Below are 26,024 nucleotides of genomic sequence, written 5' to 3' on the forward strand. Positions count from 1 at the left end.
ATGGACAAACATTATCGTTTCTATGGCTGTTAGTAATTAATTAAATCTGTCAGGCAGGAAATCTAAAGTGTGGGATCAATTTGAAGGTAAAGGATGACCTCCGAAGGTGAAATATAGACTTAGATAACACGCATTCTAAGAATTATCCAAGCATTTGTGAGATAAAAGCTAAATTATCTCATTTATAACACTGTCTGTAGAGGTGCAGACACTTTCTTAAGGTGTTTACACACAACAGAGTATTGATAAGATGCCCAGGAAAGAAACGGCACAAGTTGACAGTCTTTAAATACGTTTTGCACATGTAGTTTACAGTAGTTATTATCTGGGCACTGGCAGAGTTCAATAAACCCAGTGTGGTGGTTTGTTTGGTGGCCCAACAGCAGCTCACACACTTCTGCTGAATCACTATCATATACAGAATTACAATGAAAAAAACATCAATTTAGGGTATTTCTGATGCATCAACAAGCATTTGTTATGAACTATCTCAAGGTGTGTTATACATAATCTAGGAATCTACATACATTCAACTGTTAAAAACCTGCATCTGTTAAATAACACATTTTTAATAAGTTCACTCTGAATTTAGTTGACAACAGGCTCTATGAGTTTTGCCTCCTATTTAGTGTTATATTGTGACTTATTTTGATAACCTCTTGTTTGGATACAGGAGATGAGGCATTACTTTTCTACAGACAGTGAGATTTCAGCAGTTGTGTAAGTTTTTTGCAGCCACACTGTACGATATGGAGTTAAAAAATTGATTGTGTGTGTAGAGTGTGTGATGCTACCACCCATTAAACATAGGCTGTGCAGTAAGTCTATGCACAGGAATAAAACATCATGAGCACATGTTATCTGTGTATGCTGGTATTATGTTACAATAGTAGTATTTATATGTACAGCAATAATCCAGAGGAGCAGGAGGAGATTGTGGATCTGTTTGTGGCTTGTGAAAGAGAGATGTCAATTTTGCAGAAAGCTTAGTATGATTAGCATAAATATACACCCAACCCATTTTGGCTTTGACTACTGACTACTACTATCAGTGACTGTACATAGGTTGTAGCAGCAGTCACTCTTAGAGATGGTCACCCGAAATGTTTGTTCCAGGCTGTCATTTGTCACAACAGGAGGACAACAGCCATCTTTGAACTTCTCTCTCTCTGAGATGTAGCCACACTTGCAGATAATGTTGTTACAAGGCAAAAATCAACCACACGGCTTTAGTGAGAGACCTGAAAGGCATGACAGTAGACAGGTCAGGGACATACATGATTCCTACAGATGTGCCACAGAACGCCAGCTCTGTCATCTGTACACTACTTTAATACACACATGATTGCCATCCGATCTTTTAATCTTGTTGTGTATTCTTATCTCTTCGTTCCTCAGTCAAGTCGGTCAAACACAGGCACACACACGTCCTCATCTCAACCCTTACAAATAGGCCCAGACACTGCTGGTCCAGCCCCAGTCTGATTACCATATAGATGAGAGGCTGGGGAGTAAACACAGCCATCTTAACAAGGGTGATAAATGAATCTTGATTGGTTATTAATTAACCGGCCAATTAAGCCTCCATCTCCATATTTATATCAGATTATGCAGAACTGCTGAGAAATGAGTCTCATGATTTTGTAAAGAGATAAGACCAAAATTACAACGAAGCATCCTTGCACACATTGTTAGTATCACTGAAATATTTTTTTTCTAAATTTGGAAGAGTTATTGGTGATTTTTATGGCAAGGTAAATGACTGTTTAATGATTTGACGCAACATTGTTGTAATGGTGCTAGTACAAACACAGAATCCAAATGCAGAACTCAAACGCCAAAAATATAGTTCAAAAGTTTTATTTATCACACACAGGTGAAAAATAACGATCAATGACAGAATCTTGAGGATAATAGTTGGAGATATCCTCCTCTGATTCGTCCTCCGGATCGAGGGCGACAGCCCGTCTCCCCGAGCGGTGTTAGGGGGGTTTTTCCCGACTAGGAAAAAGCAAAGGGAGGTCAGGGACGGAAACAGGTCATACACAGGCAGGCAAAAACTCAGGCAACAGGACATAAGGACAAGGCTTAAACTCACGTACCGGTAGTCAGGGCGAGAAGGTCAAAACCAGGTATCAGATGAGGCAGATAAACCGACAGGGAGCAGGCAGAAGACGAAAAACCGAGGAATCAAAAACAGGTCAAAAACAGGCAGGCAAACGAACAAACGAGGTCAAGACGCTGGTAAGAACTACAAGAGTTACAAACTGGCGACTGACAGGGGGAAGAGACAGGGTTTAAATACACAAAAGGGAGGGAAGACAACTAGACACAGGTGGAGCAAATCAGGGCGGAGACAGGTAATCAGGACAGAGGTCAGGATGAACGGGAAACAGGAAGTAAAGACGACAGACAAGACACATGAGGGAAGACTTAACAAAATAAAACAGGAAGTGACAAACAAAAACACAAAGAACAGACAAAACCAGACTAGCGTCTGGCAGCAGGTGTGTCAATTGTCTTGTGTTTTTCCTTCTGAAGTGTCTCAAAAGTGTTTGACCACAGTATGGATAAGATAAGATAAGGTAAGATTAGATTAGATTAGATTAGATAAAATAAGGCTTTATTGATCCCACTCTGCGGAAATTGCAGTGTTTACAGCAGTGAAATACAAAAAGCAAAGTGCAGAAAGACAAACATTTGAGAGCAACACATGAAATTTAAAAGAGAATCGCTCTTTATAGCACTTGCTTTGTACATCCATACATTTACACTCTTTACATTATTTACATATTTGTAATATAGTTGTACATGATATTGGTATTGATGTCATATTTGGGGATTATTGTGAACTGTTGTACTCTTTTAATTTATTGGCTTCTAGCAGTGTATTTTGTGGTAGTCTAAGAGCATTACAATAGTACATATAATTTGATGTAAATGCATACTTCTTTTGCTTCCCTTTGTCACTGACAGACAATGGTCAGTCAGCACCACAGGCTCATTTTTATGTCCACTTGGAAGGAGACAAATGATGTCTGAGAAGATGTCTGTCTCAGTACTCCCCCTTACATATTTAGTCCCTGGATACATTCTCATTCTCAACTGTCAAGATTTTACTTCATGTCAAGTCAACTTTTGTGACAGTTTTCCTACTCCACAGAGGCATGTGATGAGTGTCTATCCATGTGGAAAGAAGTGATGTGCTTTTGCAGTTGAAGGAGGCACATGAGGAAGTAGGCTTTAACCGCAGGTCATAAAGAGTTAAGAATTGCATTGTAAGCTCTAATGTTGTGTATAGTATCAATCCAAACTCACAGTGTATAGCATTTGTGGATATAAAACTGGCAATTCCCAGTGTTTTCTATGTTTGTATTATCTTTACTTTTATACTTATATGTACTTATTTGTACTTGTAACGCTTTTAACAATGTGAATTTGGACAAGTCATTTCATTTGTCCACCTTTCACCTTGGTTACATCTACTGAAAATAGTAATAAGCTAACGAGGTAGCATTATTTACAGCTGTTTCACCAGAATAAAATGTCATTATATAAATATGCATCACTGAATGCAATGTGAATGGAACTGAGAGCTTCTTTTGTTTGTTTGGGGTTTTTTCATGAACTTACGTTGCAACTAGTGAAATGTGACTTCAGTAGTAAAATGTATATATTAAGGCTTTTATTGCAAAGGTTAATAATGAAAGTTTGATCTCCAATATGCACATTGCCCAGTATAGTTCTGAGTGAGAGACAGATACACTGGATTTAACAGGTGACAACTCAACTATGATTGGCTTCCATATGTGACATGTCAAGAGGAGAATTTTCACAGCTTTTACTTTACCCTACACATTTTTTCACTCTCTGCTCACAGGAGGCGTGCCTTTAGTCCTATGCTTCAGTCCAACAACTTACTGCACTCTACTGTACTGTACTTACTCTTACATTTCAGCGGTGTAGCTGATGTTCTTCACAACTCGCTGATATAGAAACTGGAATGTCCTTGACAACCCCACTCAACACAGCGGCTGAACTCGATCTGAACTCGTTTTTAGTCTGCTGTTGTGAGTAAGCAGTGAAGCATGTTGTCTCTTTAGTGATGACAGATAGAAATCACTTGAAAGGAACTAGTCTAGATTCATAAATGATACAAACCACCCATCATGCAATACGCTCTCTTATTTATAATAACTGCTCACTATTAAGGGAATGTACCATCTGCACAAAAGTTAACATCCTCTGTACAGTACAGAGGATGTTAAGGGGTCTTCTGCCAGAAACAGATCAAAGTTTTTACTTTTTGAGTGAAATATCCAATTTAGTGAATGGATTGCTATGCATTTTTAACAAACATTTAAGTTTAGATGTCTGTGTTTTTGACCAAATGGTTTGCCACGATACTCACTACAGGCACTTACGAGAAAAAAGATAAATTTTTACATCTTTTCTGATTATTACATCAAAACCTTCATTTGTTCAGTGTACCTGCCAATGACAACAATCTCACATGCCCATAATAGCAGTTTATTAGCATTTAAATAAGTGAAGCCTATAACCAGAGCTACTAATATGACTAAAGGATCATGACATTGTTTACAAATTCATCTCTTTTGCATCAGTCACTCTGTTGTCATTTTAGAGTTTAGAAGAAGCAAATCAGCACACATAGGCCTTAGAGCAATGGACTGAATCTGTCCGTAGCTTTGGGCGTCATGACTCATGTCTGTCACTGTCTGACTGTGTCACGCACATACTATACATAAGCATCCACACATCACTCCTTCTCAGATATACACAGCCAGTGACCCAACCTCCATCTCCATGAAGTTAATACACACTTAGGCAACTTTACTGACAACTTTTATATCCCTAAAGGGCCAAATTGTGACGTGGCACAAAACACATTAAGAAAACATTAGATAAACAGTAGAGCTAGTGCATTTATAGCAGTCATAGTAATATCATCACAGTCCAGCAGATATTTAAAGGGCATTCAATAACTATGCAATATTAACAGTGAGTACGCTGCACATCCACAAATGTATTCATATATTATTCCATTACTGATGATTACTTGGAAACACCTCCTTGTAGCAAAGGGTTGTTTTTCTGACATACCTCAATTTGACTTTATTCCCCAACATTCACCTGTAATATATCAGTACATTTACCAGAAATAAGAGTGTAATTTTACGGCTTCTGCAGATACTTTTTTACCATTTCCAGAATGAAAACACTGACCTTTTGTTTATGAAATTATTTTGCTGGATGCTGTTCTTTAATTTTCAGGCAGGCGGTACTTTACATTCCTGGATAAAGTCCTTTTTAGAAGGATTCTCTTTTTCTCTGTGTAAATAAAAAAATCTCTTTGTAGGAAAATGTTCAGGCGAAAGTCACTTTGCATATTCAGTCAAACGCTGACTCATAATGGTCTCATCTCTTCTCTTAATCCGTTTTCCCGTCAGTCTTAGTCACTTATGTTTGTGCTTTATTTCAGGATGGTACAGAGGATTCTCAACGCGGAAGCCAAATGTCAAGGTAAGAGTGATAAGACTCACTCCCTCTGCTCTGTACATTTCTTTTCAGTCATTTCTCTTAATTAGTTTATTTCCATTTTTTCCACTGAGTTTCATTCCCAGAGAGTCTTTCTCTGTTTTATTGATGTTAAAATATTAGATATTTGCATATCTAACATCACCAACATCTAATTTGAAGACTTACCATTTCTTTGGTTTTTGTCCATCTAATTGGCTGTCACTTCGCTCCCACTCTGTAACAGAACATAAAGTGTCCAGGATGGTACATGATAGTACACATCAGTAATTGGAGTGTCTGGCATGGATTTTGTAGTCTAATGAAATGTGTAAAATGAAGTGTCACTAAACCATGAAATTACACAAGTTCCTGTAGCTTCTGATGCTTAAAAACAGCTAAATCCAGCAAACAACACTGGCTTAGAGAAGTTTGAAAGTATCTTGATTTCCACATAATAAAATTGAAAACTAATTATAATGTAATGCATCATGTATAATGCAGAATAAGCTCTGTGCTATATATGAGCCCAAGAAGAAGTTTACATCCATCTTCCTTTTTTAAACACATCAGGATAATGAGCTGACAAGCTTTCAGTATTAGATCTTTAAAAATGGAACATAGCCTCTTTTGTGCTTAGCCCTCCTTTGTCTCATTTTCCTCTATCCACCATCCCTCTGTTTTATTCAGCTTAGCTCCATCCTGCTCTTCAGTCTGTAAGAGGCTTTTCTGTATCTAGACAGCAGCGTTTCCTCCAGCTGTTGTGTTGTTCTCTGCTGGGTGTTCTGTGTTTTTATGTATCACCTCAGAGCAAGGTGATAGAAGAATTTTTTGGTAGTAAGTGTTTTGAATATTTCTCATTTTTCTAGGAAATAGTAATGAACATTTTAAATGAGTGACTCAGCTCAGATACTATTGGTGTCAGCACCACCTTGGCCAAAGTTCCAAGTGAGCTGATGCAACACTAACTGTGATACGAACTGTGACATATCACAGGTTAGTTGGTCCTGAATCATCACTACATCAGTATTTATGTGTGTCATTGTTTCACAGTGTGGGACAATTTTAAATCACCAAGCCATGGTAGGAAAGTCTATGTAAACGATGGGGTACATTTTCAGACTCCATCTTGCTTAATTGGACACAGATTTGAGGTAAAAATAACCATATTTTCAATTGTATTTTGAAAGCTCTAACTTACAAGATCTCACAATACATTTGCATTACATCACTATGATAACCAGCCGTGCTGAGGTGGCACTAAACTTCCAGAGCTTTACTAAAACTGAGGCAAATTGAGGCAGCTAGAGTTGTTATCAGTGTGAAAGTAGTATTAGAAAGATGATTGGTCACTATGCCAGAACAACGTCCTGGTGTCATGGTGGAGCAAAAACATTGCTCAAGAACTGTTTAAAAAAGGTTCTCAAAATTAGGAACTTAAATAGTGTCTGTAATGAGAAATTGGCACATGATCAAGATTTGTCAATGGATTTTACTAAACTTTATAGGCGTGGAACAAAGCATTTGTATGGGAATATAGCATCTTATTTTACTGGTACCAAATATCAACATTTTTATCAGACATGTAGGTGTGATGTAACACATTCTGCTGCCAGTCTGACACCAGAGTCACTAATTCTTGGAATCATGGCATATGGACATAGAAGTTATAGTTGGTAGCTAGTTAAAGAGGCACTAAGCTCAGACACCACCCTCTTTTTGGCATTGTTTGGTCAAATTCTGTAAAAAAAACAAAACAAAACAAAACAAAACAAAACAAAACAAAAATCCCTGCTTATTTTTCTTTTACTGTCTTGATAATGTGCACCATAAAGAATAAGATGTTATAAATAGGTGAAAAATCTGTTCAAATCTCAGTCAGGTACACAGACAGACATAGTAAAACAGAAGTTATTTCATATTGAGAGCATCCAAAACTCCACCTCTAGAGAAAGTCTCGACTTGGAGTGGACTAACATAACAGCTTGGCAGTGGGCAGTGTGTTGCCAGTCTTTTCTGTAGGTTACAGCAAGGGCAATGGGATGCAGCACAGCAGGGATAATAAGCAAGAAAAAGTTGAAGCTCAGGTTTCCTCATGCAAATCAAATATCAGGGATCTTGAGAGCACTGCAGTATAGGCATCTGTTAAACAAAGAGAGCTCAGGTGCTCTGTATCACAAATTCACCCACTCTGCATTGTTTCAGGGCCTCTCTTTCTTTCACTTTTGTTGCAATAGATTGGAGAGAAAGAACAAAAAAGACTAGAATACTCCAAACAGTAATCTTTTAGACATAATTCACTTGTGTTTATTAAGGTGTGTTATTTACTTTACTTGTACATGTGTTACAGATTATATTTCAGTACTGTCAGATTCATGTTCTTTTTGTTATCCCTCTGCTCAGCTCATATTAACTAATACTTTTTCCTGATTGAGACAGATTGAGGAGAAGGTTGGTTTGTCTTTGTAACATAATCGCTGCTCCGCATGTTCATCAGGAAGAAAGCGTGATCATGCATTGATCAGTGTAAACACTATAAACCCTCCAGAGGTCTATGTAGATGCTATAGAAGAAGCTTTAAGATCCATTTACTCCAATCCAACTTTATAAATGTGAGATTTTAGCTGCAGGCTATTAGGACAGGTCTTAATCACAGTACAGTCTGGTTGCCCACTTGTCTTTAATCATCCAAGATGTATGATTTTCTCAAGTGACAAACCATTACACACTTGGAGTTTAACTTTTAAACAGTGTCAAGGGTTATTTGCAGCTTCATTAATGCCTCTAATGCTGACTCTGATTTTGTGTTAACTGTTTTTTAGGGAAAATACAGCTGGATGGGTGTGTCATGTGTGCAAACAACCAAGAATACTTTATATTCATGCTCACTTACATGCTACTGTACTGTATAGCATGCAGTACCCATGTCTTTACATTATATCTTTGCTTTGCCTACTTTGTGTGTATGTGTTTGTTGTGAATGAGCGTGCACACACTCTCTTCCCTTGCCTCTCTTTCCCAGCAGCGAGGCATCAACCCAATCCTGTTAGTTCCACCCTAATCACCTGGTTTCTCTACAATACGCTTGCTGGTCGGAACGAATCGCTATGTCTCCCTCAGGAAATGCCTTCTTGCTCTGCTTTCCCTTTAATCCACTAGCTCCACAGAGGAGTTCTCACTTTGTGGTTGATCGGCATTCAGATTAATCAGGGCCAAAGAGAGGGCAGCTCGCTGTCAGTGAAACCAATCTGCAAACGGCAAGGAACGGACACGTTTGGTATTATAATGATTGGAAAATAGATAGAAATAATAGGAAGAAGATACGACAGAGAATTGCAGATTATAGTTACCACATCTGATTCTCCAAAACAAGATTTAGCATTTTTACTGTTTCACTGCTGTTGAATTATACATATGCATCAAAATAAAAAAGCAACACCACATTTTCCTTTAGTTTAAGGGTTAATTTAATAGCCCTATCACCATATATTAAACTGAAAATCTAATATATTTTGTAAATAAAAATCAGTACCTTGATTTGGAAACTCATCTGTTATTGTAAGATGCGGTACTTGTTTTGTTCCTCTGCAATCAGTAGGATGGAGCTGAGGTGGATGGGGGATTTTTTTTAAACTTTTTTTTTTTTTTAGAAAATCCTGTATTTTGACACCAGAGAATAGACTTTGCGTCTCTCAGTTCTATATAAGTTATGGTTTAGGCCAGGGGTAGGTAACCTGTGGCTCCGGGGCCACATATGACTCTTAGGCCCTTTTCCAGTGGCTCAGTGTAGCTTTGTCAAAAACCATATGGAAATGATTAACACTTTTTTTTGTACACATTTTGCCATTGCAATAAAGTGAATCTGATGTTATGCAGTTGTAAAAATGTAGACTCTACTCCAAATGAATTAAAAAAAAAAAAATAGTAATAATAGCAAAAGTAGACTACTTTTTAATTTTATAACACTAAAGGTATTCATCTGTATTCTCTATTGCAAAGAAAGCCTTCACTTACCAGTTGATTTTTGCATCAAACAAAAATAATGACAAATATCACTGTTTTCTTTTGTTTTATCATTTCTTCGTAGTTCTGTAAATGCACTGAAACTTTGATTTATTCTCCACATATTCTGTACAAACTAATCCTAAAGAGCTTCTTAAACAGTCACCAGTTTGAGGAAAGGTATAAGGGTATCTTTTGGCTCCACACAGTTTGTTTTTCTTTTTTTGTCTCAAAATGGCTCTTTAGATTGCAAAGGTTGCTGACCCATGGTTTAGGCAGTAAAGGTGTTTGGTTACTGGTACATTTTCTGACAACATTTGACTTTGACCTTCAGGATCTACATTTTTACCACTTCAAAGTGCAGGAAGTACAAGACAATAGTCAAAATAACTTGTAATGTGGGTACATTTTCTTTTATAACAAATACTATTAGCAGTTGCAGTTATTTGAGGACAGGGTTGATATGAAATACATGCATTTTTTTAACAAAGTTTCAGAATGCTTTACCTGACTTTTAGACTTGCAGTTGATGGGACATTGGAGGGGTTGTGTTCCAGGCTGGACTGAATTAAACACAATACTCTCTATGAATTGCTATGCAGGACTGTGGGATGTGTCTAAGATACTGTCCATCTTTGACATATAATTATAAAGCCAGAATAGCACTGCTTTAAAACATAGGTTCTTGACTGACATTTTTCGTCCGTCCAGCTCTAAATCAGTAAAGTTCAGCTAAAAAAGGGTTTCAGAGATATCGGGTATTCCTCCTCCTGGACCTTTAAAAATAATGCCTGAGTTTCTCTTTAGAATAATAGCAGCAGGGGTGGCTGTCCAGACAGAGAAGAATACCCAATTTATGCTTTTGGAAGAAACACACCTGGCTTTTGGGGACATTTGCTCCGAAGAGTTATTGTTGGATGTAGCTTATTAGATCAGCAATAGTCTTTTCTGCATCTTTGGAATCTTTGCGTGTGGTATCAGAGAAGTAAAACCTCTCTTAATTTGTCTTGTGGCTTTTTGTGTGACTGATACAGATCACACAGCAGAGTGGTGAAGGGCGTTACATTATATGTGAAGTGAAGCTGAAGTGAACACACACCTGTGCATTCAGAGACCACAGTATTTATCTCCTACTGGCATCCTAGCTTAACTCATAACAACCCAATGTTACTTTCATGGCAGTTCCGAAATTCATTTCTCTCTATATTTAACTTTCATTAAGTGATTTATGACCATTCATCGTAATATTATCTTCTGTATTTTGTGTTTTTTCAGTAAAAATCAGGTATTGTCCTATATTTAACTTACTAATCATGTAGATGTGCATTAAAGCTCATAAAAAAGTTGAGGGTTACTATATCAAAAACAAAGAAAAAGTGACTTTTTCAGCAAATCTATTATTAACTGAACATAAAATGTGTCTATCCACTGTCATTGATCCAACTCCATGGGTTTTACTGGTGAATCAATGTTGTAGAAGATGACGATGTTTCCACATTCACTACGGAGCCTCTGAACGTCCAAATGGGTCATGTCTGATGACCATGAAAAGACGACAAACTGCATTTTACACCAATTATTTACATGTATTGATAAGATTAGTGGATCAACAGGTATTAAACAGTTTAGATCAGTTGATGGTTTTGGTCAATGGTGGATGTTTGGGTCTTTATGGGTTAATACCAAATACCTGTGTGCGTTTCTCCAGTCACCTACCATTAGAAAAAAACCATCCAGGGTTGAGTGTCAGACCAGAAAAAAATTAAAACAAACACAAACATAGAAAATTAGCAGGACTATTGTGATCACCCTTATTGTGCAACAGTCATGGTCATCTGTTTGTTAGTTTGTGTTAATGCTTCCACCCTGTGATTCTTTCCATTTTTGTGAATCATATATGGAGTTCAATATCAGTTATAAACTTAATCTGATCCCCTCATACAAATCATCAAGCAAGACAAATTTGCTAAACTCAGCTGAGGATTCAAGAAATAAAACCATTCAGGTATAAGTCTAATAATATACACACATCTGTTGTTGTGCTTGCATGGTTTCTCAGCATTTCTCAGCACACATTAAAGGAGGGAAGCAGCCTGTCTGTCTGTCACATTTTATATAATGATTTAAAATGTAAGAGATGCAAATATGTCTTGAATTTTTAAGATGTTCATCAACTGCTTTTACAGCCAGCTTTCAAGACAGACAAGCAGCTTTTGAAATAACATCATCCATTATACAGCAGGCAGTTTTTTTCAACTGTATTACTTGGAATCAGCAGGCTTTGGCAGATTCTGTGTCTGGTTTGTTTAATGTTCAGGTTTTTAAAATATGAACATAATGTACATAATGATCAGTGTTATACCCGTCTTATTAACAGATACCATTTGAGGTCATGGTCATAGATAGTAGAGAAAACAAATGAAAACCTGAACTACCTACTGGAGTACTTTTTGTCAGGTTCAAGTCCATGTTTGTGTCCATTTGTATATTATGTTTTTTCTTTGTTTGTCTTGCTGATATATTATGCTTCTTGCCACCATCACAAACACTGGATTATTCCTGGAGCTGGACAAATAATAGCTCCAACACCCTTTGGATATTAGTAGAGTGGACTAAATGGACTGTTTTTTGGCCAATGAGATGAATAATATTCAAGTTACACAGAAATCAAATATATGGTACTGTATAAGAAATAGAAGACGGATACAGAGACAGAGGCAGAGAACATCATTTTGACAGGATATCTCTGCAGAGACTCCCGTCAGGCTGCTATAGAGAGCTGGAGAACAGTTTGTTCAGATTGAGATCCTAATCTAACCCGACGACGAGAAGCAACGACGAAACACAAGAATTTACAGTATCAGTATAAAGGCAAAGATGTAGACATTGGGGAGTCAGCAGTCCCTTATGCTTGGAAAGCTGAGCACAACAGTGTAATCAGCGGGAAAATAGGATCGGGAGTTAATACTGCGTTCTACATTTGTATATTTTTAACATTAGGGGTTGTCAGATATCACAATAAGTATTCCACGAGTTAATAAAATAAACAAGTGGTGCCAGGCACAACAAACCACGCCCCTCGCACATATTATAGCTTATTTTGTCATCGATTCAGCTGATGTCATCATGTCTATGGGTGTGCTGATGTCAGCATATCAATTGCCTCTACATATGTGCAAAGTTGGAAGTATTAGTAGTAAATTTTTAACATTGACCTACTTTTCCCAAAATGTAACCACATTTATTCTGGGTCGCTGGCAATCTATAAACACAAGTTGTTAAGAATTCAACCAATAATTTTGCTGCTACATTATGTGAAATTTCACCCATTATAAGTAAATGGGGGAAAAAAAGATATTAAAAATTCATTAAAAACTAGAAGCACTCGGAGGGCGCAGACCTCCGCCAAGGCTGAACAGTGGCCCCCCCCGGGCCCCCCCATGCCAAGGAGGTTATGTTTTTGCCAGGGTTTGTTTGTTTGTTTGTTTGTCTGTCTGTCTGTTTGTCTGTCCGTTAGTGTGCAACATAACTCAAAAAGTTATGGACAGATTTTGATGAAATTTTCAGGGTTTGTTGGAAATGGGCCCCCCCGTGGGCCCCCCCACCCCTGATCACCACCAAAATTTAATCATTTCTTCCTTATCCCATTTCCAACAAACCCAGAAAATTTCATCCAAATCTGTCCATAACTTTTTGAGTTATGTTGCACACTAACGGACAAACAAACAAACAAACAAACCCTGGCAAAAACATAACCTCCTTGGCAGAGGTAAAAATGTAACTTTCACCTACTGTTTCCAAAATATAATCAGATTTATTCTGTGTCACTGGTAATCTATAAACCTAATTACCTCCGCCAAGGAGGTTATGTTTTTGCCAGGGTTTGTTTGTCTGTTTGTTTGTTTGTCTGTCCGTTAGTGTGCAACATAACTCAAAAAGTTATGGACAGATTTGGATGAAATTTTCAGGGTTTGTTGGAAATGGGATAAGGAAGAAATGATTAAATTTTGGTGGTGATTGGGGGTGGGGGGGCCCACGGGGGGCGCCACTGATCAGCCTTGGCGGAGGTCTGCGCTCTCCGAGTGCTTCTAGTTTGGTATGAATTCAACCAATAGTTTTGCTGGTAGAGCAAACAAACAAACAAACTGAATCAAAAACAATACCCCTTGCCTCCCCTTTGTGGGGTGGGATGATACATACACTAGACATAATTATGGTAGTAGCCAGTGCTGAGAGTTAAGACAATCTGATGCATGCAAAGTCTAGTAAGGTAAAAGAACTTTTAACATGCTGGGTTACAACTTTTTTTACTTCTTACAAATCAAAACTCGCAAAGTACTGAATTTCTATGATGCATCCAAAAGAGAAAACCAAATGCTGTCTGATAGAGGATGATTTACTTTGATTTATGGTTCTTGGATACACTGAGGGTGAAGCAATGTGCATGAACAGTGAACCACCAATGACAACCGTTCTTTATCGTTTAATCATTCATTCTTTTTGACAAAGAATCCGTTCAAGTCTGTATTTTTTTCATTTTGTGACATGTTTCAATTTAAATAAGTGTTTCTAATTTCATAGAGCCTGCTGAAGAGAAATTTAAAAAGCCCCAACAAGCAGGAAAATGCACTGATGTTTAATCTTCACTCTTATTGTGAAATATTACAAGATATTAAGAGGTACCAGGAATCAGTATAGGATCTGAAGTGAGGAAAACAGCCTTAGATGTCAAGTTAAAGTAAGAGAAAAGGGATTAGCAAAGAATGAGAAAGCAACATGAATCCTGTTTCTATCCTAAGACTAAAATCAGAATCTCTTTACAGTACAAACGCCTTCTAGGAATATCTATAAAGAAAGATGGCTCTAATTGTCGAGGAATCACACAGCAACAAAGGAGAAAGTTGTACAGTTGTTCAGCTGTGATGTAATCACTGTTATTTTGTCATCTAAGCTAAGTCAGATTCACTGTGAAATTATAGACCAGAGTACATTATGATGCTGAATGGAACAGGAATTATGCAATCTTTTTTCTTCCAACAAGGACAATGAACGGTGCATAATACAACATAACAGCTTGGATGGGGATAGAATTGAATAGAAATGAGCAGAAAAAACAGATAAAAGTGTCGATGTTATGGTTGCAAAGTAAATGTACATGAAGAAACATGGAAAAGAGGAAGAAGAGAAGACAGGAAAGTGAAGCAGTGCCAGGGGAATAAGAAATAGCATACTGTGTGTTTCAGATAGTGAAGAAGAATAATAATGAGATGAGAGGAGGAGCAAGAGCAATGACCTTTTTAACATGTAAGGAGAATAATTATATCTGAGAGGACAGAGAGTGACTGAGAGTAGTGTTTTAGTCGTGTAAAAACATTTTCTCATAGCACTTAACATGCTGACCTCCGTGTGGGTCCACAGCTCATGAGCCAGGAGATGTGTTTCACCCACTCATGCTAAGAGGTCATGTTGAGATGAGTGCGCTAAATGAGCTTAAAAAACAAAAAATGGATGAGCTACCACATTCAGTACAATGAAACCTGGTAAAGTTTTGAACTCTGACATGAACCTTTGTGCAGCGTGTGGTGGCGGTGCGCTCTGCTTATTGTGATAAGAATTTATAAGAGCTTCAAACCCCAAACGGTGGTTTTAAAAGTGTTTTTAATATGATACGGCATTGATTCTCCTCCATGGATAAAGATACACTGCCTACTGGCTTTGCAAGTATAGCTTCAGAAGAACTCTCACACATTATTCTCCATCACAACCTTTTATTCCTCTCCCGGAAGATGCTCCACTACTGAACTGAAACTGTTTTTAATATCATCACCTCAGTTCTACCCTTCTTATTGAAGTTTCTGTGCAAACCCATCCAATGTCTCATCTCTGGAGGGTATTTAAGTTAATTTCAGGCACCATGTTTTCTTAAACTCTTTCTTACTGTACCTGTCTGATAAGATACCACATTAAAACTTAAACTGACTGAACTGTCACTAATCACATTAGAGCTGGTGTTTTTAGTGCTGCTGGTTTGCTAAAGCCACCTTGTCAAATTAAGGCAGTATTTACGTCAAAGCTATCCACATCCTGAAACTGAAACACTTCTTTTTTAGACAGATAATCTTGTGCGGATTTGATGTGCTTTGGATTCTCGGTGAAAGCCAGATCAGTGTAATGACACTCACTCTTCAGATTTGGTTGACTTGACTGAGCTTCTACAGCTCATCTGTGATTGTGAAACAGTGACCTGATCCTTCTGAAGCAACCATTTTTTGCGTGGTTCATATTTATAATTTAACCCATAAAGACCAGAAAGAAATGAAATATTCTCTTAATCTAACCTTTCTTAAGTGATTTATCACCATTTATTTATAATACTATTGTCTATATTTTGTATTTTATCAGTATAAATCAGGTATTTTCCTGTGTTTAATTCACTGATCATGTACATTTTCATAAAAGCCCAGATTAAAGTTGAGGGTTATTATATCAAAAGCAGGGAAAACTGCAGAAAAAGTTACTTTTTCAGTAAAATATATCATTAACTGAACATAAACCACGCATTTCCATCCACTGTCATTGATCCAACTCCATGGGTTTTACAAGTGACTCAATGTGGTAGAAGATGACAGTGTTTCCACGTTCACTACGGAGCCTTTGAATGTCCAAATGGGTCATATCTGATGACCATGAAAAGATGACAAACTGCATTTTACACCAGTTATTTACATGGACTGATTGGATTAGTGGATCAACAGGTATTAAACAGTTTACAATAGGGTCCAATCAAGCGGTAACATGAGGACACATTTCGTGTTCAACAGTCTCTGTCATGTAAGCAGAGTAACTTATATGCATGTATTATACATATTTGAGTAGTGAGTATTTATAAGCACTTAACGTTATGTATAACAAAATTTGGGGAGATAAAATTTTTAGACAAAAAGTGTCAAATTACTGCTCGGTAACACGCGGACTTGAAATGGACATCAATTTTTTAAGCTTTATGCAAATACTCAAAACATGTGGTTCTTGACAGAAATTGATATCAAGTAGGACAAAACCTTTTAGATATTATGTTCAACTATGCTGAAAATAAATTTTGGAGTAAAATATTGAAAAGTCTCTGTTTTATTGGCATGAGAATGTGGTAACACATGGACAGGCTGCCATAGTAACACGTGGACGACTCTTTACTGTTGTATGCATCACCCAAAATGTTGACTTACTTTTTAAAACAACAAGCCAGATATAATCACAATGCTTTATTTAATCATCATCATCATAACCTTTATTTAAACTCAGAGATATGTTGAGGACGCAACCTCATTTACAATATAGCTGAGACAAAACAAAACATTTTGAAACATACAATGGACATATCATAAATACCAAAAAGTAAAAGTGACAAAGATGAATAAAAAACAGAGAAATCTACTTAAAAACAGGAATAGCTGGACATAAAATAAGATGGAATTATAGATTTAAAACACAAAATATTTGAAACATACAATGCCATATCAGAAGTACCAAAAACTACAAGTGATAAAGATGAACTAAAAACAAAGCCATCCACTTCAAAACAGGAGCAGCTGGAGGTAAAAAAAAAAAGAAGTGAGTAAGGATTTAAATTTTCCTGATGATAAAAGTGTGGTAAGTTTCAGATGGTTTTGGAGAGTGTTCCAGGTGTCAGGTGCACAGTAGGAAAAACTGGACTTTCCAGATTCAGTACGCAGTGAAGGAACCTGCAGTGTGAGCCAGTCCTTTGAGTGAGTGTGATATTGACTTTCATTAAACGATACTAAAAAATTAATATAAGATGGTAAAAGACCAGTGAAGGCTTTAAAAACAAATAAAATTCAATGTCTATCACACCTGTTGGATAGAGAATATGTGTATTAATGTATTTAATACTAACACAGTGTTATTTACATCTTGTGATGGTCCATGCTGATATAGGTAAATTACAAATAAAGAGTAATTTCTTGGTAATGGTTCACAGATAATTTTAAATGTGACAGATTGAATACATTTTCACATCATTTAGGTATAATCAAATTCAAGTCAAATTCAACCTATATTTGTATGTCTGAGGCATGGCTATGGTGTATGAAGTACAACGATAAAATCGGTTGTCACTTTTTTTCTACAAGTGGTATTTTAAAAAGGATAACAGTTCCATAAAATAGAGATCTTTACCCCCCAAAATGAGCCCACTTGACAAATGAAGTGTGCAAATGTAATTTTTCATGTTGATGTTCACTTTCACTTGATCTGACCCATCAGTAGATGGTGTCGGTCGGTAGTGAACGTTTGGGTCTTTATGGGTTAAATGCAACTTCTGTCAGATTCATGTGAACCGTCTATGGTTCTGAAGTGACCCACATGCATAGAAGAAGAAGATGCGTGCTGTGTTTACATATGGATCTTGCCAGGTCCCGCCTCCTTTAGTGCAGAATTGTGACATCTGTTGAATTTCAATGATGTAAAAGTTGGATAAATTGCAACATGATTATTCAAACTGAAGTCACATTGCAGATCATCAGATATGAATCCAATTTAAGACCAGGTATGAAAGAGGTCTGGGTCTGATTTAAAAAAAAAAAAAAAAAAAAAAAAAAAAAGGATTTGTGCTGTTCAGACTGTCATAAAATAATGATAAATAGACAGATTTGGGCCATTTTTACCTGCAGTGTGAACGTCACCTTAGAGCATTTGTATTTTTATTGAAAAAATGTTTTTAAATGACAGCACAAAAATCAGTTTTTAGCTACAGTTGGCGGTTCCCCACAGTCTCTAAAATCCTCTTGTGGAAACTGGCTCAAAATAATACAACAATCCTCACGTAATGAGACCAGTCTTACACAAAAAATGAACAGGACAAAGAGAAAGATTGCAGATGGAGGCTGTTGTGCTGAATACAACAAACATTAGGAAATTTAATTGACAACAGCTGATTGAAAACCTGCTGGAAATGGGTTTTTCTTTGGTTAATTTTATATAAATTCACCCATATGAGGAGCTTCAATCATCCCTGCAGTGAGTCATCTTTACTAATGCTGCTGTTCATCTAAATTTAGTGACTCTTAAACTGTACCCCACCAGCAGAGTATCTGTTAATGACTACTTAATATGACTGCATAAAATCTTATTCATATTTAGGCAAAATGGCTCCTTGAGAGATAGAGGTTTGTTTTATTAAACCACACAGAAAAAGAGAAGAAAAAAAAATCTTCTAACAAGTGGGTAAAAAGGCAACTATTCATTCATCTTCACAATAACAAAGTGATATTTTTGGTCTGTTTTTGTATCTGAATATTAAAATAACTGTGCAATGCAGAGTCATTTTAATCTTTCAAATATAGTTACAATGGATGAATACATTTATTTTGGTTTGTACATCAATCATTGCACTTAGAACAATAATTATAATAAACATAAAAACCAAAAAAGGAATAGGATAGAAGCAAAAGCTTATTTTTTTTGCCTGTCCTTTTCACCTGGTACACTGCTTACATTGAATTTAATGTGTACAGCATCGAGCACTCACACCTTAAAAATAAATCATCAACAACAAAAACATACTGTATCTACCATCTCAATTCAATATTCCTGAATAATTTTAAAGTTAAGGCTTTTTTTTTTTTTTTTTTTTTACAGAACATTAAGTTGTCATTCAGCATACTCATGTGCAGGAACATTGATGGATGCAGAGGAGAAAAACTGGTCTAAACTGTTTGGCTGTGAAGGTTAGAGCAGTCAGACTCTCTATTAAGACAAATGGACTAAATGTTGAAGATGTTGAATAATTTACAACACTGAAAATGAACACCCACACTAAGACAGAGACAGGGCTGTTGTCTGGTCCCTGTCTTTCTAAGTTGAGTTAGGATGATGGACCTGTCTGGTCTGTTCTGTAATTGACTTTATGTGAACTGAGTTATTTATGTGAGTCATGCTTTCCAACAGCATACATGCACCATTAACAGGGTTCCCACGGGGTCTTAAAAAGTGTTAAAAGTTTTGAATTTATAAATCTGCATGTAATACCTTAAAAAAGTATGTAAAATGTATTACATTTGAAAGTAACATTAGTCTCCTCAGTTCCACCTGTTCCAACCCAACAATTTATATTGAAATTAGGAACCAGTTATTGCTAACTTTGCAGCCCCTGGTGAGAAATGACTTGGAATGATGGGAATCAGGGTGTTGGAGTAAGTAAGTACATTTTCCTTATTTGGTCACACATTTTTTGCCAATATAGCTGTGAAATAGGCTGTGAAATGGGCATTAAATTTTGTTTTAAGTAGTCTTAAAAAGGTCTTAAATTTAACTTGTAGAAACCTGTAGAAACCCTTATTAAATTAATGAATGTGATGCTTCAGTTTATAATAAAATTTCAGTTAGTTAAATGTGTTATGGTGCATATTTTTACATTTACATTTATGCATTTATCCATTTGGCAGACGCTTTTTTCGAAAGCGACTTACAGGGGTAAGGTTAACAATTAAGCTCTCTCTCTCTCTCTCTCTCTCTCTCTCTCTCTCTCTCTCTCTCTCTCTCTCTCTCTCTCTCTCTCTCTCTCTCTCTCTCTCTCTCTCTCTCTCTCTCTCTCTCTCTCTCTCTCTCTCTCTCTCTCTCTCTCTCTCTCTCTCTCTCTCTCTCTCTCTCCTCTCTCTCTCTCTCTCTCTCTCTCTCTCTCTCTCTCTATTTTCTTATTTCTAAAGCACTTTAAAACAACCACCATGGACCAAAGTGCTGTACAGAATAATAAATAAAAACCAATATGAAATAATAAAACACAAGAAGAGAAACATAAAACAACTATACAATTAAAAACAGTGCCACACAGAATAATAAAAAAAGCAAAATAAAAGAATAAAATACAATAATAATAATGTGGACATATCATAAACCAGACCTGATGCTGAAGTTTCTCCTAATATATTCTGTAGTGATTTTGACTTTTAATTTTAATTTTAGTTGTATTGAACTGAAGTTTTTAATCAAGTTTAGATTAGATTTTCAATTGTAATTTCAATAGAAAAAATTTTTGAAAGCCAAGACCTGCATTTTCATTTGTTTTTGTTATTGCATGAAGTTACCTGTTATCTAACATTATTCTGTTTTCCAAAAACAGGATCTAGACAATAGCGAATACTTTATGATGAGGTTGAAAGCCTTAATTTAAATTATCTACGAGACAGCTGAATGTCAGCAGTACTAAGTTACAAGTAACAACCCATGAAATGAAATGTGTCAAGCCCATGTTATTTCTAACAGATGGAGTTATAGAGGTAATGGTGGGTTGTGTTGAATGTAAATAAAAACATAAAAAGACATACGTAAACAGATACATATGTGCCCACTGTTATTCACACATGTACACTGGACATGTTCTCTGTATTAAGGTGGATAGACTGTAATTTCATTGTGTCTGGGTTTGACTCCTGTCCCGTTGTGGAAAGCCAACAAGTGGCTGTTAAGTGCATTGGATAAATAGTAAACATCTGTTGGGATTTATGGAAGAGGATGGGAAGGAGATGGGCATGTAATTATGTCTTTCTGTATTATAATTATCCATCTGTAGTGTATTGTTTACATCAGGCTGACTCTAATAACCACTTTTTCCAATCATCTAACTTTTCTTAGATTCTAATTATTTGTCATTTAAACATTTCCATCACAGATGTAATGTAAAAACGAAATGACAATGCACTGGGCTCAAAAAACACACAGATAAAACACTTGCAGACAGAATATGTTACAGAATGAATAAAATAGTCAGTATAAAAATATATACAAATCCATAAATAAATAATGCACATAAAATCTGTGATTAAAAAAAAAAAAAAACTATACTAGTTTGATGTTAAAAAGTATTGAACTGAATGTGGCCCAAATTGACAGAGTCACTATTGCTCAGTGTGGTTGAGATCCCCTCAGTATTGCCCTGTTTATCTCTGACGTTTATGTGTGTTACCTGATGTTTCCTGATGTCTCCAACATTCCACAGTGATCAGCCTTAGGAACCCACTAGAACCGGTCAAACAACGGTGACATACAGTACTTGCAGCAAACTGATGCAGAATATTTACAAGGTTGTGACATTTTTACATCTGCCCAGCTCCTCATTTGTCTTCTCCCCATTCCTTTTGCACTCTCTCAGCTCTGTGCCTCTGAATCTCTTATTACTCCTTTATGACTCTGTCTCTCTTTCTCTGTCACTACATTAGTTTATTTTTATCTTTCCACTTGTCTGTCTCTCTCTTTTTTCTCTATGTCTCCATGACAAGCTGACCTTTTTAAGCCGACCAGTGCTTCAACACCATCAGCTAAATGAGGAACAACGCAATATTATAATAATAGTTCACAGTAATACCTTCTGTTCCTCATGCTGCAATCATACACTTTGCACCAGGTAGTGTCAGAGCACAGCCGGAGGGGTCTGAATGCACTGACCTGCTAACAATCACTCCATTGTTACAGCTAACTACCCAGAGGCTGAAATAAAAATGTGCTTGCCTGTGTTTATCCTACCAATGCTACTGCTGATGCCTTTAATTATAACACAACAATACTCTGTCTATAATAGGTATCCACTGTCACATATATTTAATAGAAAAACCACCACAAAGTGCCTTATGAAGGTGGTGGGCCCTGATATGCTGCTAGAAAGGCTTCAGTGCACCTGTACACGTATTATAACTCTAATGGTGTGATGAATACCCATAACATAATCCCTCATATGGTGTTTGGGGACTGGTCTCAGACTGTCCTCTACATGGTTTCTATGCATTCTGTAGCCTCTTGCACCCAGGTGCCGCTATTCCATCTGTGTTGCCATGGTAATGCTATCCAGTGATTGTAGTAATATGCACATTCTATACGTCAGCTGCAAACTCACCAAAACCCATTTTCGGAAAACAGAACACAATTAAAACAACAAGCACTTCAGTGTGTAAATATCTAAAACGAGCTAACAGTCTGAGACCACCAAATGTCATGAATCATTTCATTAAACAAAAGACCAGAGCCAAAACGATGACTTTAATATTTGATATTGAGTACAATTTTGCAATGAAAACACATAATGAAACTGAAAAAAGAAACATAAAGAAATATGCAAATTGCACCCTCCTAGTCCTTCCCCTCAAACCCTTCCCTCAATGGCAACAAGGTGACAAAAAGTTTAAAGGTGAAAAAAACACAGTAAGCGTAAAAAATCTGTGATCAAAAGAGGAAAACGTCATCAAAATTATAAACTATCATTGATAAAACAGTAACACAAAATAAAAATAATGTGATTTTCATTCAAAAAGACATCAGAATGCAAAAAAAAAAAAAAAAAAAAAGAAATAATACAACATTTGATGTCCGTGTTTTAAACATCAGCCAAAAGTTATCAATGCCAATACCTGTTTTGATGCCATTACAATTTTTTACAATACATGTTTTTCATTGCCAGTGTTTCTTTTTTTAGTTTCAGGGTGTGTTTTCAATGCCAAATTTTATTTTCAATATCAAACATTGAAGTCATCGTTTTGGCTCCATAAGCTAACACTAAGCAGATCCAATAGTAGAAATATTATTTCTCTACCACTAAAGCTAAGTCAAGAAGAGCAAAAATAAAGACATTATGTAGCGATTGTAATGAATTTTTGAGTTTTCTGACTATAACTAATATAAATTAAGTTTCCGTTATCCATTGCTTTGTGCTACATAAAATGATTCTGACTAGAAACAAATGGTTTTGGGCTTAACAGGTTATTTAAGAGTCTACAAAGTCTGAAAGTTGTGCAAATAAGTGATATATGCACAAAAGCATTACATTGCTTTTGCGGGTACAATGCCAGTGTAAAAGAAACAAAAATACTCTGAAATGCACACATCACCCATAAAGGTTGGTAGTCACTGCAAACTACAGCAAGCAGATATTGCCAATGTAATAATGTGCAAATAAGTCTCTTTTCAAAAAAACATCTGCAGTAATTCACAAAAGACCAATGTTGCCTTTTGAAAACTGGTGTTAACTGCACAAAACTCACTTCTGTGTCAGTGCCTCTCCCTGTATCTTTCTGTTTCTCCAAATCTGCAAGTTTGTGATACTTGATTCATATTTAGTTCATGTTAAATGATGTGTAGTGCAAAAACTGAAATCAGATGTTGTAGGGATCAGGTCAGTATGTGTGTGATCTGTAAGTTTCAGATACTTACAGTAAATATAAAAAGTGCTGATGATCCAACTGCACAGTTACATGTCTTTACAGTATGTTCTTATTAACTCATATTGTAACAAATGCAGAATACACAACATTAATGACCATCAGATCCTCACTCTTAATGAAGTTACAGTTTGTTGTGTATATTTTTGCAAAATCACAGATATTTTCAGCCAAACAAGCCTTATTCTCAGACGTTAGTCAGAGATTAATCAAATGCTTCCGATCTGTCTGAATTACTATTAATGATGTTAATATTATTAATTAATATTATTAATGATGGACGTTTCTGTAGATTGTGTTAGAGACGTAAAATTGTGTAGAAATCTGTGTGTGCTCATCTCCTCTCATTAAACACACACAGTCTGAAGGTTTTTGTAGAAATCCTCTATGCATTAATGCTCAAAAACCCAAACAGCCACTGGCAACCAAACTCGTCTACTGATCTAAAATGTTTAATAACTGTTGATCCATTAATACTATCAGTACATGTAAATAATTGGTGTAAAATGCAGTTTGACATCTTTCCATGGTCATCAGATATGACCCATTTGGATGTTCAGAGGCTCTGTAGTGAACATGGAAACACTGTCATCTTCTACAACACTGATTCAGAAGTAAAATCGAGGAGTTTGATAAATGATAGTGGATGGAGACACTTGTTTTTAGGTCTAGTTAATTATAAATTTTACTGAAAAACTCACTTTGTCTTCAGTTTCTGTTATAATAACCCTCAACTTTAATCTGAGGTTTTATGAACATCTACATGATCAGTAAATTAAATCGAAGTGGCTACCGACACAGTACTGTGGCACGAAATATCAGTTTTGTCTATTACCACAGAGCCAGTTAGCACCCTCCTTATATCATGTGTAGACTGGTAACTTGTTACAGCCTGAAAAGTACCACAGTACAAGATAGCAAATAGCTTAGTCCTTGATACAATGAAGATTTAGCTCACTTGGTAATGTATTGGACTGCAATGCTGTAGACTTGGGTTCAATTCCTGGTCAAAGTAGCTCTCTTTTTTTTATTTATAAGATTTTCAAATGGGGGGCATGGCGTCAAGGGCGACAGTTGGTAAATCTGACATTGATATAAATCAGCCACATGGACAACTTTCAGAGTGCAGAATTCGGAGCACCGCACTCAATACACTAAATTGACACAGAACTGACACAGAACTGAGAAGTCATACGGCACACTGCTGCATCTAGCATGTAGCTCCGCCTACCTTCTCCAACCTTACTGACTGCACAGAGCAAAGAACAACATAAAACAACATATAGAGCATTTAGAACAATAATTCCTATTCTATACTATATACCAGTGTTTTTCAACCTTGGGGTCAGGAATTCAAATGGGGTTGCCTGAAATTTGTAGTAATTGATTAAAAAAATAATAATAATAATAATGAAAAAAATACAGTGAATTGAGAGAGACAATCACAATACATAAAAGACATGACAAACTGTGAAGCTGAAACTGAATCACTGTGGTACTGTTTATCTTCCAAATGTTCATTGTGGTTGGTTTCAGATGGTGCAGCTCTTTCATAATTCATAGTTTAGTTATTTTTTGTTCAGTATTAATTTGTAAATACAAGCTGGACTGACTGTACATATCCTGACCAAGGAAAATATAAAATTCTCCCTTTGCGCAGTAATCTACACCTGGCTTTTCTGGTTCTGTCCATAATAATATGCATTATATAGACTAAATGTTGTCTAAAATTAACGTTTTTTTTTTTCAACATAGTATAGCAAACTATTACATGATTGAAAACAAATTCATTTTGGCCAAAAAAAAGTCTCCATTTTGAATGTCTGGGGTCACCAGAAATTTGTGATGTTAAAATGGGGTCACGAGCCAAAAAAGGTTGAGAACCACTGCTATATACTATCATTAATTTGTAGTTTCTTCCATCAATTGTTGCAGTACTGTGGTAGCAAAATACACAAAAGAATGTACTGAAGTATATGCCATATATCACCACAGTACTGTGGCAACAAGAGGCTAATGAGTTCATGTAACAGCATCCATGATTGGCTCTCGTACAACTGCTAACATTTGATTGGCTCTGTGGCAACAGACAAACCGATATTTCATGTCACATTACTGTGGCTAGGGATGGGAATCGTTAAGAATTTAAGGATTCCGATTCCATTATCGATATTGCTTATTGATCCGATTCCTTATCGATTCTCTTATCGATTCTCATTGGGTGAAGGAATAAAAGAGTACAAACGGGTGTGTTTACATTAA

The 26,024-nt window shown here is 36.3% G+C and overlaps 1 protein-coding gene across 9 annotated transcripts in view; it reads left to right on the forward strand.

The window, feature by feature from the left end:
* Positions 1–26,024, forward strand: part of LOC115420086 (dedicator of cytokinesis protein 3) — a 237,527-nt gene that overhangs the window by 86,578 nt on the left and 124,925 nt on the right. For all 9 annotated transcript variants that reach the window (XM_030135293.1, XM_030135297.1, XM_030135294.1 and 6 more), the window contains exon 3: positions 5,504–5,544. In XM_030135293.1, coding sequence (XP_029991153.1) covers positions 5,504–5,544 — 41 coding nt within the window. The remainder of the gene's footprint in view (positions 1–5,503; positions 5,545–26,024) is intronic.

Source organism: Sphaeramia orbicularis, chromosome 5 (genome assembly GCF_902148855.1).
Source record: "Sphaeramia orbicularis chromosome 5, fSphaOr1.1, whole genome shotgun sequence".
In the NCBI taxonomy this organism is placed as follows: Eukaryota; Metazoa; Chordata; class Actinopteri; order Kurtiformes; family Apogonidae; genus Sphaeramia; species Sphaeramia orbicularis.